We start from the raw sequence: 15,460 nt of genomic DNA, 5'->3' as shown, positions 1-15,460 counted from the left end.
CTTTTGATAATACAATGGATCTGTTCCATTGTGTTCACTGGTGGCAAGAAGATAGAGAGCATAAGCCTCACCTATGTATTTAGAATTTTTCCCAAGTATGTGCTAGAGTTAACAAGCCCCATTTCTAAGGGCCTAATCCCCAGCCCATTGAAATTCATGGGAATCCTTCCATTAACTCAATGGACTTTGGATCAGGCCCCAAGAGCTCCTTGGTCTAAGTACAGGACTGGGAGTCAGCAATGCTGGTGTCTATTCCCAGTTTTGATACTGATTCTCTGGGTGGCGTTGGGTAGATCAATCCCTGTGTGCTTCAGTTCCCTAATTATAATCTGGAGATAGTGTAAACTAGACACTTCTGTCTGTAATAATCCTAGTAAGCTCTGATGCTGAGTTATTCAGAGCAGGCTCACACTGTAACTAAGTGAGCAGGAAGCACCCTGAGGCTGTGTTTGTCATTGCTATACTGAAAATGTTTGTATCCAAAGGTGACATTGAGTTTTTCTGTCCTAACACAAGGTCCAGATCAGACATTCTAGCACCAGCACAGACAGTGGTTCGTCGCTCATCTCTCCGTAGTGTGGAAGCAATGGAGCAGCTCAAGGAGCTGAACAAACTCCTGATGGCCAAGGAGTTTCAGACACGAATGGAGGGAGTAACGCTGCTGGGGGAGCACTGCAAGAACAACCCCCAGTTCATCTCCTCAAACATTGTCCAGGTCTCAAGATCCTAGTCTCTTGATCCCCATGTACCTTGCCCAGGCTGGTACCTTGCCCATGTACCTTGCCCTCCAATACGAACAATTCCAGCTACCATCACCATCCATACCATTAATTCAGTCCAGGCTGGAACACCCTTACTCACGCAGTCAATTCAGTCTAGGCCTCTAATGCTGTTTATTTCAGCCTGACACTACCTGTCTGCAAGGTTCAACTGCTGCTGCTTCCCCCTCTCCCCAGGAGGTCTTTGTGGCTGCCACTGCTTTCTCTCGTCCAAAGAACAGTGAGAGGGAGCCCAGCTACCCAGAGCTGCTGGCTGTTTTCTGAGAGAGGAGTGGGGAGGTTGGAAGGAGTAGGTGAGCAACTACGTTTTTCCTACCGGAAAGGTGTGGAACCTCCTAGCTTCTGCTCCCCCTTCCTCTTCTGTTGATAATGTAGTGGCTCAGCCTACTCCCTTTCTCCTCACCTCTCCCTTACCTGAAAAACCTGTCAGTTCCTGGCCTCCCACGCAGGCCCCCTGTCTCGGCTTCTTGAAGGGAAGGGGTAAAGGGCTCAGAGCTGCAAGAGAAGGCTCTCTTGCTGCTGCTCTCTGTTCTAGGGATGACTGCCTGAGAATGTGGTGACAGTGAGATAAGAAGTCAAAATCTGCTCTAATGAGAGTGGCTTGATGCATTACACATGAGAGGCCTGCCTATTAGAATGTCTGATTGGACTCTGAACCACTTCTTAGAGACCCGCATTCCAGCAACCCCAGATTTTTTTGGGGGGTGGGGGGTTGAATACAATGAAACTTGGATCAGAACCAACCTTAGTTTGGCAAAGCTAAAGTTACCTGCAGTTTCCTTCGACTGTCTTCCCAAACTCTTTTATTAACTAGTAATTGCCATTCTTCTACCCAAGCACTAACATTACTCAAAGGAAGGTAAATGGGGGGACCTTAAAGAGATTGGCAAGTTCCCTTCAGTGAAAAAGATTTCTCAGCTTTATTTGGAAGGGATAATAAGTAAACTCAGCCCCCAAAAAGTTGGAAAATTAGAAGAAACTAGATTCTGATTTGCAAACAGCACTGCACAAAGTGCTCACTATTGTGAGCAACCCATGAAAGTCAGTTAGACTTCTTCTAGTAGTAAGTTCTGTTCTGGTATGAAGTGTTAGCAGGATCTGGCCCATTTTTTGTGCTTGCTGAAATCCTCTATTTCTAAATACCCTGCCAACACCAAAAGCACGGTACATCCTGATTTTACTTTATTTTTGAACAGATTTTTGATGCTTTTAACCTGAGGCTTCAGGACTCCAACAAGAAAGTGAACCAGCATGCACTAGATTCAGCTATCTTCATGATCCCTATGCTCAAAGATGGCTTACATCCAGTTGTGGTCTCCATGGTGACAGCTGTCACTGATAACTTGAACTCTAAGAATTCTGGGATTTATACTGCAGCAGTGAGGGTGCTGGAGACAATGATTGCTAACTTAGGTAATATTTACTTCTTCCTATTTCTACTGTGGATATCCTGTTGTGTGATACCTGCACAATTGCTGTTGCTCCATTTTGGAAACAGTAAGCCACTTCTGGGTCTCGAAATTAACATTTCAAAATAGCCCCTGGATTACCTCATTTGGCTGATAAACTCCGTTCTGCTGTGAGGGAATGCTCATTGGCAGTAGGGATGATCCTTTGGCTAGCATCTTGAGTGTCCTGACTGAATTAATCTAAATGGCTCTGTGGATGGATGCTGGTTTTCACCAAAAACATGTGTCTGGCTGTATTTCAGAGATTCTTTTCTCTTCTGTTTATGTTCTTGCAACCATCATATCTGAGCTCTTTCCAGAACTGCATTAAGTGATGTGACTAGCACCTGTGGGTCTTTTTTTCTCCCCAGTGAGAAATTGTGTGGGGATTTTTGTTTTTTATTACATGTCTGCTGTGCTATGTTTATATGGCCTAAGGCAAGATCAGAGAAGTTTGCCTTGTGCTTGGCACATGGAAAATGGTGTGGTTTGTGGTGATACTTCATTTCTGGAGGACTTTGTTCCACAGTCCTGCAACTGCTGTGGGGAAAGTTCTATCTGCTGTACTGAGAAGCTTTACCCTGGCAGGGGATTGTTCAGCTGTACCTGAAGATGGGCGTCCTAAAGTAGAATCCTCCTCCTAGATTTTTTAGGTGTCCTGGGCCCAAACTATTCAGTGCTTTAATGATCAGAACTGAGATCTTGAGTTTGACATGTTGCTGTATTTTGCAGCAAGCCAGCGCAGTAAGCAGAGATCAAGTGACGGATGCTTGGCATAAATCATGCCTTGTCCTGCACGCATGTACAAGAGTGGAATGGAGTGGGGTAGAAGTGCCTTCAGTCTCTCTTATGTACCCTATACAGGGACGAAGCACAAACCACCTTCTCAAGTGCAAAGACCTGGGGTCTCTAGTCAATTGGGGTGCTAGAAACCCCAAATGGGATAGGCAGGAAGTAAGGCTTTGACACAAGCCTCTTCCCCCACCCCATAGTTAAGCTGGCCCATTGCAGGGGGTGTGGAGTGCACTTGGCATTCTCCCAAAGCTGCCCTCACATTCCCAGGAATATTGCAGCTGTCTCACTCTCATATCCTCTAGGTGGTGCACCTTCGCACTGCCCCTTACATAACTTTTACAGTCACAACATCCATCACAGCTTGGAAAGTCCTGTGAGATCCTGCTACATGAATAAAGCCCTCCCCCTATATCTGTGTACATTGATGTCATTGTTCTGCATACTAACCTCCGAGTGTTGAGTTTTTGGGCCATGCACTGGGACTCATTCTCTTGCGTTCTTCCTCTCATCAGTATGTACATCTTAGACAAACACAAACATCCCCCTTATGCCATCTCCCACTCAACATAGCTCTAATCCACCATGATTGTAATTTTGAGATGAAAACCCAGAATGGAGGAGGAAAAAGAGGGAAAAAAATATGGATCAGTGTTTTAAAATGATGTAGGATTCATTCCCCCCCCCCCACCACAGCTAATATTTTCATTCATCTCCATTTCATGACCCATTGTTTTCTGATATTAATTATTCACAACAATAGATGTGAGTGAGGAGATCTGGTTATTGGCTTGGAATGGGATATGGAGTTTTGCCTTTAGGACACCAGTTCAAGTCAAACCCTGAGACAGCAGTGAGAGAAAGTTGTTACTGTCAGATGGTTGCCTGATTGTCTATATGGACTCATTTTACTAGTCTAACCCATTTGCCAGTGGACAAGTTTTTACCTCACATTTGGCTTACTTGCTGGTAATTTCATTAGGGAGGGTTAAGACTGAGGGCTGGTCTATACTAGAAAGTTAGATCGACACAGTTATGTCACTCAGGCATGTGAAAAATCCAAAATCCTGAGCTATACAGTTATATTGACCTAAATCCCAGCGTAGAAAGCACTGTCTGTTGACATAACTACTGTCTGTTGTGGAGGTGGATCTTGTTAATTGTAGGGGAGACCTGTCCATAGTTAAGCAGACCTAAGTCCCCATTTAGATAGCATTACATCAACAGAAAAAAAATCCTGTGAGGTGGTACCAAGGTCAATAGAAGAAGGTGGATTTACTATAGTGATGAAAGTACTCCAAGGCAAACCGGAGCGGTCAACAAAAGCTTCCCTTGTCAACTGTGCCGCGTCTAGACTGCTGCGCTGTGCTGGATCAGCTGATTGTCGGCACAGCGTGGCGGCCATTTTTATTTTAATGAAGCTGGGATTATTTAAATCCCCGCTTCATTGACTATGCTAGGTAAACTAGTTTACATGGCTCCGTCGACGGAGCCATGTAGTCTAGACATACCCTTTTTGTTGTGCCTGTTCTATCAACACAGTCTTTCAGTCTCCAAGTTTGTCAGTCTGGCATATTATTGTCATCACTATATTTTTACTTGGAAATAAATGAAATGTGAGATCAGAGCAGGTGTGTGATGAAAGATGAATTTGGGTCTGAAATGAAGGATGTCCTTTGTGAAGGTGACTAAGAGTTTTATACATTGCAATAAAACGGTTTCTCTTCTGCAGAGGCACAGTCTTATATTCCAAAGGGGATTCATCTTCACTTTATGATGGACTTGTTGTTTGAGTGAGCTATGAGTTCCACGCAAAATACTGGAGTTTTACAAAGATGCTAGGTTTGCAAATCACTCACTACATAGTGTTCAGAGGTGCTGAGCACCTGTATATTCCATTGACTTCAACTGGAGTTATGGGTGTGCCGCTCCTCTGGAAATGAGGCCCTTAGGCTGAAATCCTTAGGCAGGGATTCAAGCAGTATTAGTTACCAGCTTCTAGAAGAAAGGTGTCAGAGTGGCAAAGCTTGAATCTGCATCCAAAGTCATTAGATCTAGATTCTCAGTTTGTTTTGTTACGAAGATGGTGCTGAGCCATAAAACCTGATATTGAACATCTCTGGAGTCTAGGGACAAAGGGATGTCTGGATTTCAGGGCTGTTTCTGACCCATCTTGGATTTCCAGGCAAGTTGCTTTGATGTTGATGTGAAGGAGACCTTCCCCAGCAGAGCACTACCTCCTAGGAAGCTTTAAATTATGGGCCTTGACTGATTCCTTCTTCTCTGTTCAGTTAATAAATATCTTCAACCCTCACTCTTCGTTTTGTAAATTAAATTTATGATTTGCTGAGTTCCTTACTAGAACAAACATGTATAAATCCAGATGTAAATGATGGCTTTTTCCAAATGTTGTTCTGTATAGGGCGAGATTACTATTGCCAATAACTACATAAGCAAAGCCTGTTGTAAATTCCCTTGCCATACAGATTTATGTCAGCTATAGAAATACTGAGCTGGATGAATATGCCTGAAATATGTAGAGAGTTCAAGAGGCAGGCCTTAGAATAGAATTATTAACTCTCTTTGCACCAGCGATCCAGAGCTTTTATATAGTTAATAGGGTTTGCTCCTTGCTTGTCTGCTGCTGTTCCTTTGTGCAAGGAAATTGTTTTTAGACCATAAGGACAAGATTGTATCTGAGTGTAAAGCAGAGAGAATTATGTGAGGCCAGCACCACTGTGTTTTGGCCTCCCCACAGTAGGACTTAACCCCCCTCATCCTTGTATTGCAGTATGATTCCAGCAGCCACGATCCCTGTTGGCCTTGTGTCAAGTTCAAGAACATTCTCTCTTGAAGCTTCTTCTTTCTCCCTCCTCCACCTCCCAGGCTATGCATTAAATCCCATAACCAGACTTGACCACACTGGAGTTCAGAATTTGTATGGAGGACTGGGTAGGTACCTGCCCCCATCCAACCTCTCCAATCCCTGACTACCCCCGGGACCTTCCACCTCCTATTCAACCCCGTCGCTCCGCTCCCCATCATCTGACTCTGCCAACAGGAGCATTGGAGCTGGTGGCCCAGAGAGTTGAGGCTGTGTGGGAGGGTTGGCAGAAGGGAAGGGGCCAGAGGCTAGCCACCTCAGGTGGGAGCACTGAGACTGGACAGAAGAGTCTGACAAGCCAGATGTTTCAGTTCTGCCCATCATAGAGATATAAGCCATTTGCTGAATTCAGATTAAAAACTAGATCATATATACCCAAAATTCAAGGATCAGGCATTTTGTTTGGGATTTTACCATAGAGTGAATTCAGCCCCTCATCTTTAAATCTCATCAAAATTAAAAATCATGTGCAGCAAGACTCTAGAACTTTCCTAGCCTAGAGGGGTAAGTCGTGTACATAAAACATTACTCTGCTGGTTTCTATATCTGGGATCCTAGATTCAACTGGGAAACTTTTGGTTGTTCGTAGGCATCAGAATATCAATTTTAGACCATATTTTCCAACCTACCACCTTTGATGATCCAGGCAGCAATGCAAAGTGGTTACAAAATTGCTCATTAGCTTATTGTAAAATTATTGCTTGAGAGACCAAAAATGCACTTGGAAACAAACTGAATTTGCTCTGACTGATCCCCATCAACATTTATGTAGCTTTACTTTGACAACTAGCTTGGAGAGTCCCCAGTTTTTGTCTGAAGGTCATAAACAACCGTGTATCTTTTTCTGACCATTATCAGTGAACAGGACACAATCCATCACCATTTAAAGGACCCACACTATAAGTTGAGGGCTCATCAGGCCTTGATGGTGATGGGACCTAGAATATGGATCTTGATCTTCCCTGATATCCATCTCTTCCCATTTCTAAAACACTTCTTTAAACCTTTCTATTCCAGGATGTAGAGGGGTTATGTGCTTGGGTTTTTCAATTGGACCCCTACTTTATCAAGTATTTATTCTTTTTGTCCTTTGTATTGTATTTTTGTATTTATTCTTTTTGTCCTTTCTATAATTCCTTGTGATTCAGGACATAACCAATAACCAACAGAAACTGTTTTTCATTATTATAGGCATTCTGGTATTGCTTAGAAATGCTCCAAATTAACTCAGGGACGTGATGTCTGAGGTGCTGTGGAAACCTATCTAGAGACAGTCTCTGTCCCAAAAAGCTTACAGTTTAAATAGACAAGGTAGACAAAGGGTGAGAGAAAGTATTATCATTATTTCCATTTTACAGATACAGACCTGAGGGCCTTTCTACATGCCAAAATTGCCCCGATTTAACAAAATTGTGATCTAAATGGACTGCGCCAAACTAAGGCAATTCTTCATTGTGAATACTTAAATTAGTTTGGGTGGCTAAAATTGACTTGGGCTTAATACAGTTTGTTACAGGACACTAGACGAGGGAGGAGACTTTCAAGGCACAGATGACAGGTGCCTAATTCCAATAGGAAGTCAGTAGGAGATGGGAGCTTAGCTCTCATTCTAGATGCGCCATTGGTCTGATCTGTTATGACAAGTCCTGTATATATGTACTTATGATTTTTAAATCCTCCACTCTTATCTGGTTTTATTTGTTAGGCTTTTACAGGGAGGCCTTTATATTTGTAAATTAATTTTAAATAATTTTTACTTAGTGCCTCAAATCCTTCTGCCAGGATAAATCACAGGGAAGGAGGGCTCATTATAACACTCTACTAATAAGCAGCATGTTAATGATACAACATCAGGTCTCCAAGGGACTCCTAGAAGGGGGCTGGCTCTATTATACTGAATATGACATGAGAATGGAAAGGGATCATCATATTGTGTTTACTACTGAGCTGCCTGTCTTGAAATCAGTAAACCAATCTAGTATTTATTGGACAGAGTCAAAGCTGAAAACAGTATCACGTGCTGCATTGTTTTTCTCATTCCCAGCATCCATGTAAAGCCTCTGTGTTGCAGGCAGTTCTGAGGTAAAGCTTGTATAAACTGGTTGTTGATTCTTGCAAGCTTGCTGTCTTGCAAAATGTACAGCCTGTTCCAAATTTGTAATTCAAAAGAGAGCAGTTCCTGCATACTTAGCACATTAGAAAACAAAGGGGCCCCAATAACAGTTTTAATGGTAAACTGAAAATCTTTACTGAGCTCCATACTAATAACTAATGTTTTGCATTGCAATAACATTGTTCATATCAGGATTTCAAAGCAGCAACTGAAATGTAACCGTCTCTGAGCAGAACACAGCAATTATTTAACAGCACATATCAAACCACACAATAGTTTAGGGCTAGTGAAGCGTCTATATGAAATTTTTGATGGACAGAATGTAATTGCCAGTGTTGGAATTTAGAATGAACACCAATGCCAAGTACCCCTGCTGTCTTCTCACAAAAAATACAAGAAGTTAATTTTCATTAATGACCTTTCTTTTATGCCTCATACAAAAGATGGCACCTATAAAAATCCTGTGCCCCTTAAAACTGTGTTGGGGCTTTGTCTCAGTGCCGATGCAGAAAGAAGCATGTTACTCTACTGACCCATCACCCTAACCTTGTATGGCATCTAGATGTTCCAGGAAGGCATCTCACTTAAATACTATCATTCAAAATCAATTCTGCCTAGCTTGTCAGAACCAACAGACAACAGTGCAATAGTTTTAAAACAACAGGCTGGGAATGAAGAATTAGAAGTACATTTGGCAGCCAAATATTAGGAAATCCATTCCTCTTTTACCTCCCTGCCAAGATCTGAGTTATGGGGTCTCTTTTCTTTCTTTTTCTGCAATGGCTCTTGATATCATCAACACCTAAGACAATTGCAGAGAATGGTAGTGATCAGATAATTTGTTCTTTCAGGGGCAGCAGAAAAACTTGTGCTCAGCTGTTGGCAGGTAAATAAAGGAGAAATTGATTTTAAATCTGCACAGATGTGTAAAAGTTACTGCTTTGCAGAAATACAACACAAGGCCTATGTGCCACTTACATCCCATTTAAACTGTTAGGGACTGATTTAGTTGTAGGGTGTAAGACTTGTACTAGCACTCTGCACAGTGGTGAATTTCACACATGCTGTTGTGGGGTCAGGAACATTTGTTCTGAATTTGAAACCATCCCATGTTAATTTCAAGGGTGCATCTACACTGCACCTGTAGGTCAAAATAAGATGCACAATTTGAGCTTCACAAATTGCATATCTTTCATCAATCTAATTTCGAAATAACTTATTTCAAAATTTGATGCTGTCTACACAGTGTCAAATTTCAAAATAAAGCACTATTCCAAAATATCTCTTAGCCCCCATGGAACGAGGGTTGCAGGGATGCTGGAATAGCACCTCCATTATTTCAAAATCTATTTAAAAATAATGGGTCTGTTTAAAGATGCGGAATAGCTATTTCAGGATACTTCCAGTGCCACTGTCTAGACGTAGCCTAAGAGAAGATGAATGTAACCTCTGCCCCGATATTTTCTGAAATATGCTGTATTTTACAAAGTGCAAGTATTTTCTTTGTTGTTTACAATTTCAGAAATGATGATCATGAATGTGTGTCTGTCCCTTTCAGATAATACATTGCTCTTACAAGCGTTTGCCAGCAGAGTGCAGTTCATCAGCGGTCGAGCCATGCAGGACATCACGGAATACCTGTCAGGTAACAAGCAGCTCCCCTGAACTGAACTTTTCATGGTTCATTTGAATTAAAGCCGAGAGAGACTCTTGGGAAATGAGGAAATTCCTGTTTGTTAACCCAGAGGTTGATGATGGAGCATCAGGAGGCACTGGGCCTGTTCCTTCAGTGTCCTGCACCATGTGCAATCACTTACATCTGTGTAAAGTGCTTGTGGAATGCTCCTACTCTTATCTGGTCATATATTACATGCACTTTGCACACGTGTAAATGACTGTAGAAGATACACAACAGTGGTGAAAGGGGCTTTCAGGTTCTTGTAATGAATCATTGAGGGGAGGTCTCCATATTCACTCTTAAGAAAGAGAAACTTAAAAAATATTCCTGCTATCTCTTGAATGTTTTTAAAGGGATGGGGCAATGTGAGATCAGGACTAGGCCCAGAGATTCTGATTCCTTAGTCAAATGTCTCTCTCTGCCAACCCACCGACACCCATGCCTAGCTATTGAACATTTTGTGATCACTGTTATTTTGCTATTCTTGGGGTCTATTTTGCCTCTCTGACAAAGAGCTTGGGGATAGGAGTTCTCTTGTAAACATTTTGTACTGGGTCCCACAAAACCTGGGACTGCCAGCATGAATGCAGATCATGAATAATGGTTGCAAGGATGTATCTTTGGCAGTGTGAGCAGGCAATTCCTTCCTGACCCTGCAGGTTATCTGCTTCTACTCAGAAGCATGACATTTCATGTTTGTTATTTCAATGTGTGTAAACATAGTCTATTTCCACATCACTGCATACTACAAACTAAAAATGCTGCTGTTTCTTGAGCTATAATCACAGATTATATGTGATTATATATGTTATGTCCAGCGGCAGCCAAGAAGTGGCAACACTGATCTTCTGAACGTACAATGAAAGCAGCCTAATTGCAGCCTTGCTTTAATTAGGGCTAACTCTACTGCTAATTATTCCAGCTACTTTTAATCCAAGGTTTAATAAGGTTTGCTTGTTCATTATGACTCTCTTAAGGGTATCTATATTCCAGGCAAACGTTACAAGGCCTTTAAAGATAATTTGCATAAAATAAGTCTCTGTACACACAGAATTTCATTCTATAGCGATTTAATCTCTTTTTGCAAATAACGCATTTAAATATAAATTGGAACGATATTAGAAAGAGCAGATATTCCCTCTGGGATTTACTGGGAACAGGCAGCTCTCTTTTCTAAACTCCATAGTGGCCACTATATTTAATAGCATCTGTGCTCAATTTATCTCTTTGTTAATGAGGAACTGTAACCCTCTGCTGATTTATTATGGTTGTTTAAGTATTATTTAAGGTTGATTTAAAAAAAAATTAATTAAATGCTGCCAAAAGGTGCGAGATTTACATAGCGGCAAATATGAAATCTCTTTAACCACAGAATAGCAATGTATGCTTTTCTCACACCATCACCCGCTAATGAGCCTCAATTTACCTTTATCAGACTGATGAGAATTCAGTCTACAGGTCATATCAGTTCTTGGCCTTTCTGTAGAAATGGTCAGGAAAGATGCCAGTCAGTGTCAGGTTTTTGTTTGTTTTTAATTTAGCCATTTGGATCCCATTTAGAAGCTAGACTAAGATTTTATCTCCGAAATGGTGAAAGGAAGATGTGTCTACTGCTTAGGGTTTTATCCTTGCTTTTGGGAAACCTGGTTCAATTCCACGTTCCACTATAGTCTTTCTGTGTGACCTGAGGCAAGTTACTTACTCTCTATCTGTACCTCAGTTTCCTATCTGTAAAATGGGTATGAGAGAACTTTCCTACATCACAGGAGTCTTGTAAGGATAAACATTAAAGATTGTTAGCCACCATGAGCATAGCCTCTGGATGCCTATGTTAGTACCTCAGGGCATGTCTACGCTAGGAAATTATTTTGAAATAATTTATTTCAAATTAGTGTGTCCACACTACAGGGAAGCCTCAAAATTATCCTGAGGCAGACTCCCTTAGCCTCAAAATTAGCCTGAGGCTACGTCTACACAGGGGAGCTATTTTGGGATACCTCCAGTATCCCAAAATAGCTATTCCACATTTTAAGAGCAAGCCCATTATATCAAAATATAACAGGCTCACTATTCCATGTCCCTGTAAATCTCATTGCATGAGGGATAAGGGACATTTCAGAATAGTGCCTTATTTTGAAGTTTGGTGCTGTATAGACAGCATGAAATTTAGAAATAAGCTATTTTGAAGTAACATTGAAATAAGCTATGCAATTTAGTAGCACAAATTGTGTAGCTTATTTCGAGGTAAGGGTGCTGTGTAGATGCAACCATAATGTAGACGTGTTATCTTGACTTAGAGCCCTTAGAAGGACTGGGAAGTAGTTTGATTGACTCTGAGGAATAGTTATTTTGAAATAACAGCAGTGGTGTGCCTAAGCTACCACTATTTCAAAATAAGTGTTATTCTTCATGGAAAGCAGGAGTTATTTCAAATAACCAGTCCCTTATTTTGAAATAACAGGCGTGGCAGTGTAGACACTCCTCTTATTATTTTGAAATAATGAGAGTTATTTCAAAATAGCTCCCTAGTGTAAACCAGGGCCCAGATAGTTAGACAGCTTGAAATTTGGAACAGTCATTCATTATGAGTCACTAAGCACAAGAAAAATCTCAAATTAGACCTTCCCATCAGAAGCACCAATAGATCATCCATCTTTCTGATCAGATTTTAGTTCTCTGTGGGCTAGAATTTTGAAATTTAGTACAGATATTCATTATGGGTCACTGAGCACAAGGAAACACAAAGGTAGACCTTGATTTTTTCATCAGAGTTCACCAAAAGGTCAACAGTTTGCATTCAGATTCCAGACAGTGGTTATGTGGAGCTAAACAGTTATGAGGAACTAAAAATAAGGATGAGCACCCATTTTGATAGTTAAGATGCTTTATTTTCTGTCCTGCAGCACTTGTAGCATCTGTCTACCCTCGGAAACCCCAGGTTGTGGAACGTCACATCTTGCCCGTTCTCTGGTATTTTCTGAACAACATGATTGGAAATGGGGTGTTACCCGGTAAGAGTGGTAATGTCAGGACTGTGGTCTGCAAGCTTGCTAAAAGTCTGTACAAAGAAATGGGACACAGCCTAGAAGATCATACTTCCAGCCAACCACAACATGTGAAAAAATCCCTCTGGGACCTTTTAGACATAGAACTCCAGTGAAAAGAGGCCCAATGGCCTTCAGGACAGTTTACAGTGTGGCACTTGATGAGGTGGATAAATGAAGTGTTGGACATTATACTGGCAATGATTTTATTCTATGTTTTTGAAGAAAGGAATAAGTTCATAGATCCAGATGTATATATTATATTTTGAAGTAGAATTAAACAAATAACATATTTTTATAAGGTTTTATTTCCTGAGCTTTTGTTTCTGAGAGATTTTACATAGGTCTTTTAAAAACAATAATCGTATAAATGTGACTTGAAATTGTGTATAAATTTCTTTTTTACACAGACATATTCAGGGAGGGACAGGTGGGCCTTACACAGGAGAGAGGGGGTAGAGTGGATGATGCACCCCAGAAGCAGAGAGTGAGCGGCAAATACTTCAGTCTGAGAAAATAAATTGAGTGAGGAAAAGAAAATATGCTGCCCCCAAGATACAAAAGGACAATGTCTCCATTGGAGCTGGGAGACTTGCACTAGTGGGACTCAAGGTAGCATGCTGAAAGTAGCACTTTCAGCTCAGGCTTGAGCTTGGGATTTTTTAACATGCTTGTTAGAGTGCCACTAGCATGCATTTGCCTGTGTGGGCTGAGAAGCTTGTTTTCAGTCATAATGTAGACATACCGATAAGAGTTTGTGGAAAGAGGGGGAGGGGTTAAAGAAGAGAGGGGTGGAGCCCTGGAAGTGGAAAAAGTGATCTGGGTGTGTATCAGATCTGAAAAACTGAGCACTCCTACATATATTCACACAGCCGTGAAGGTAGGAGGGAAAGAAAGAAGAAGGGATATATGGGACCCTGAATACAAGCAGAGTGAGGCACTGGGGTCCCAGGAGAGCAGAAACATAGAAAGACCTTGAAAAGGGGGTCTTGCCCATTAAGTGAGAAGGCCAAAAAGCAGCACAGAAGGACCCAGCCAAAGAGGCACATGAGTCTGAGAATTTTACATTTATTTATGTATTTATTTTTTCATACCTAAAGCAATACAGTAGTTTTAACTCTCTAGCATTCTGTATTATTTTTCTATGAATTCCCCTCCATCCTCCCATCAAGCGCTTTTATTACAGTAAAGAATGGGCGAAATGATTTGAACCTCCTGAAAGTGTTTCAGATTCACGTAGCACCAGGAACTCAGAATCCCTTGGAACATGCTAGTGCATCCTCTGAGCCAGGAATCTAGTTCTGAAGCATTAGAGAGTGCCCTGGAACTTGCCACCTTCAGATATCTTCTACAGCACCCAGGAGCTTAGTGTCTCCAGAGGTGTTCTAGAGCCCCTAGGAACTTGGAATTTTGTCTAAAAATGAGGTGGAAACGGCATAGCTTAGTGTGGTGTGTAATTGTTTTTAGGGAAGGAGCAAGGCACTGCAGAAAACCCCAAATGCCAAAATGCTGTGAGAAGTGATACAGTTAAAGAATGGTCTGAATTAAATAAGCAAAGCCTGCATTACATTTATTCCTGCAACCAAGTTGGGCTTGCTCACTATCTAGAGTTTATTTTAAAGGTTGGGTTTGGCTTTTTTTGGTAGGTGTAGTGTGTTCTGAGATCCCCTGTATCTCCTTTCCTCAATCTCAAAGTCCTCTCTTCTCATAGTTTGCCTCTCTTTAGGCACGCCCCCTCCAGGGCCTGTTAAATGCTGCTCAGTGTGGTCTGCCTTTTCACTGCTGAATAAATGTTCTTTGTTTTAGCTGCTTCTTCAGCTTCTCTCTAGCCCTTAGGGATACAGTGGGCTGCTTAGGTACTTAGGAGAAAAGAGGCTTTTGTGTTTAGCAAAAGAAACTCCTCAGGGTCTGTTTTATTTGTTCAGTAGTAGGATCATGGAGTCAAATTAAAACGTAACTTATGTAACCGGCTTTAACTTGCTACTGGCCTGGAATGTTGCTCATGTGTATATTGTTTCACATGATTGATGGGAATAAAGTGCTTCCTTCCAGTACTTTGGTTCTGTCTGGTTGGGTGGTGTTTGTGTTGGCTGTCCAGTTGAGACAGTTTCGGTGATGGAAACTCAGAACACAGAAGGACCCAGGTTAGCTCCTGCTGACAAGAGACTCTGTGCCTTACAGAAGATGGAGCAGGCGTGCTCCCTGGTGAACAATGAGCTAACTGGAAGCTCCCCTTCTCCCTCCTATTGAACAGGAGAACATGTGGAATGCAATTAAAGCGGTTGCTTGGAAAACAGATGAGACAAAATGCTTTAGGGAAATTTGGGATCCCAACTCAGGATATTTAGAACTGGCACAAACTCAAACACAGTGTTTCCTTTTTCCTTTCTGCTTTTGTTAATTTATCTTTAATGTGATTTTTATTATGGTAGTACCTTGAAGCCCCAGCTAACATCAGATGCTTTTTGCACTAGGTACAACATGAATATGTAATAGCCCCAGCTCAAAATCTAAATAGGACCAAGAGTGGGGGAGTCAGAGGTACAAAGATGTGAAGTGACTTGCCAGAGGTCAGACATCAGGTCAGTGGCCAAACTGGTAACAGAACGGAGGTCATTTCATTCAGTGGCCAGAGGCCAATTCGCTAACTCTTCCTGCCTTTCTTATTATAGCTCTAATCCTCGAAGAGAAGGCCCTGCTGACTCCACGTGGCTTTTCTGTT

At 41.6% G+C, this 15,460-nt stretch overlaps 1 protein-coding gene across 7 annotated transcripts in view; it reads left to right on the top strand.

Annotated features, from left to right (window-relative positions):
* TOGARAM2 (TOG array regulator of axonemal microtubules 2) overlaps nucleotides 1-14,778 on the top strand; it is a 70,755-nt gene extending 55,977 nt beyond the window's left edge. For 6 of the 7 annotated variants that reach the window (XM_025181001.2, XM_025180992.2, XM_025180991.2 and 3 more), the window contains 4 exons: nucleotides 517-715; nucleotides 1,976-2,192; nucleotides 9,575-9,661; nucleotides 12,598-14,778. In XM_025181001.2, coding sequence (XP_025036786.2) covers nucleotides 517-715; nucleotides 1,976-2,192; nucleotides 9,575-9,661; nucleotides 12,598-12,854 — 760 coding nt within the window. In that variant the 3' untranslated portion in view covers nucleotides 12,855-14,778. Of the gene's footprint in view, nucleotides 1-516; nucleotides 716-1,975; nucleotides 2,193-7,094; nucleotides 7,226-9,574; nucleotides 9,662-12,597 lie in introns of all 7 variants that reach the window. The other variant, XR_003087904.2, reaches the window with a different exon arrangement.
* The last annotated feature ends 682 nt before the right edge of the window (nucleotides 14,779-15,460 follow it).

This window comes from Pelodiscus sinensis, chromosome 3 (genome assembly GCF_049634645.1).
Source record: "Pelodiscus sinensis isolate JC-2024 chromosome 3, ASM4963464v1, whole genome shotgun sequence".
NCBI classification, from domain to species: Eukaryota; Metazoa; Chordata; order Testudines; family Trionychidae; genus Pelodiscus; species Pelodiscus sinensis.
The sequence above is the reverse complement of the archived record's forward strand: the minus strand, read 5'-3'. Positions and strand labels throughout refer to the sequence as shown.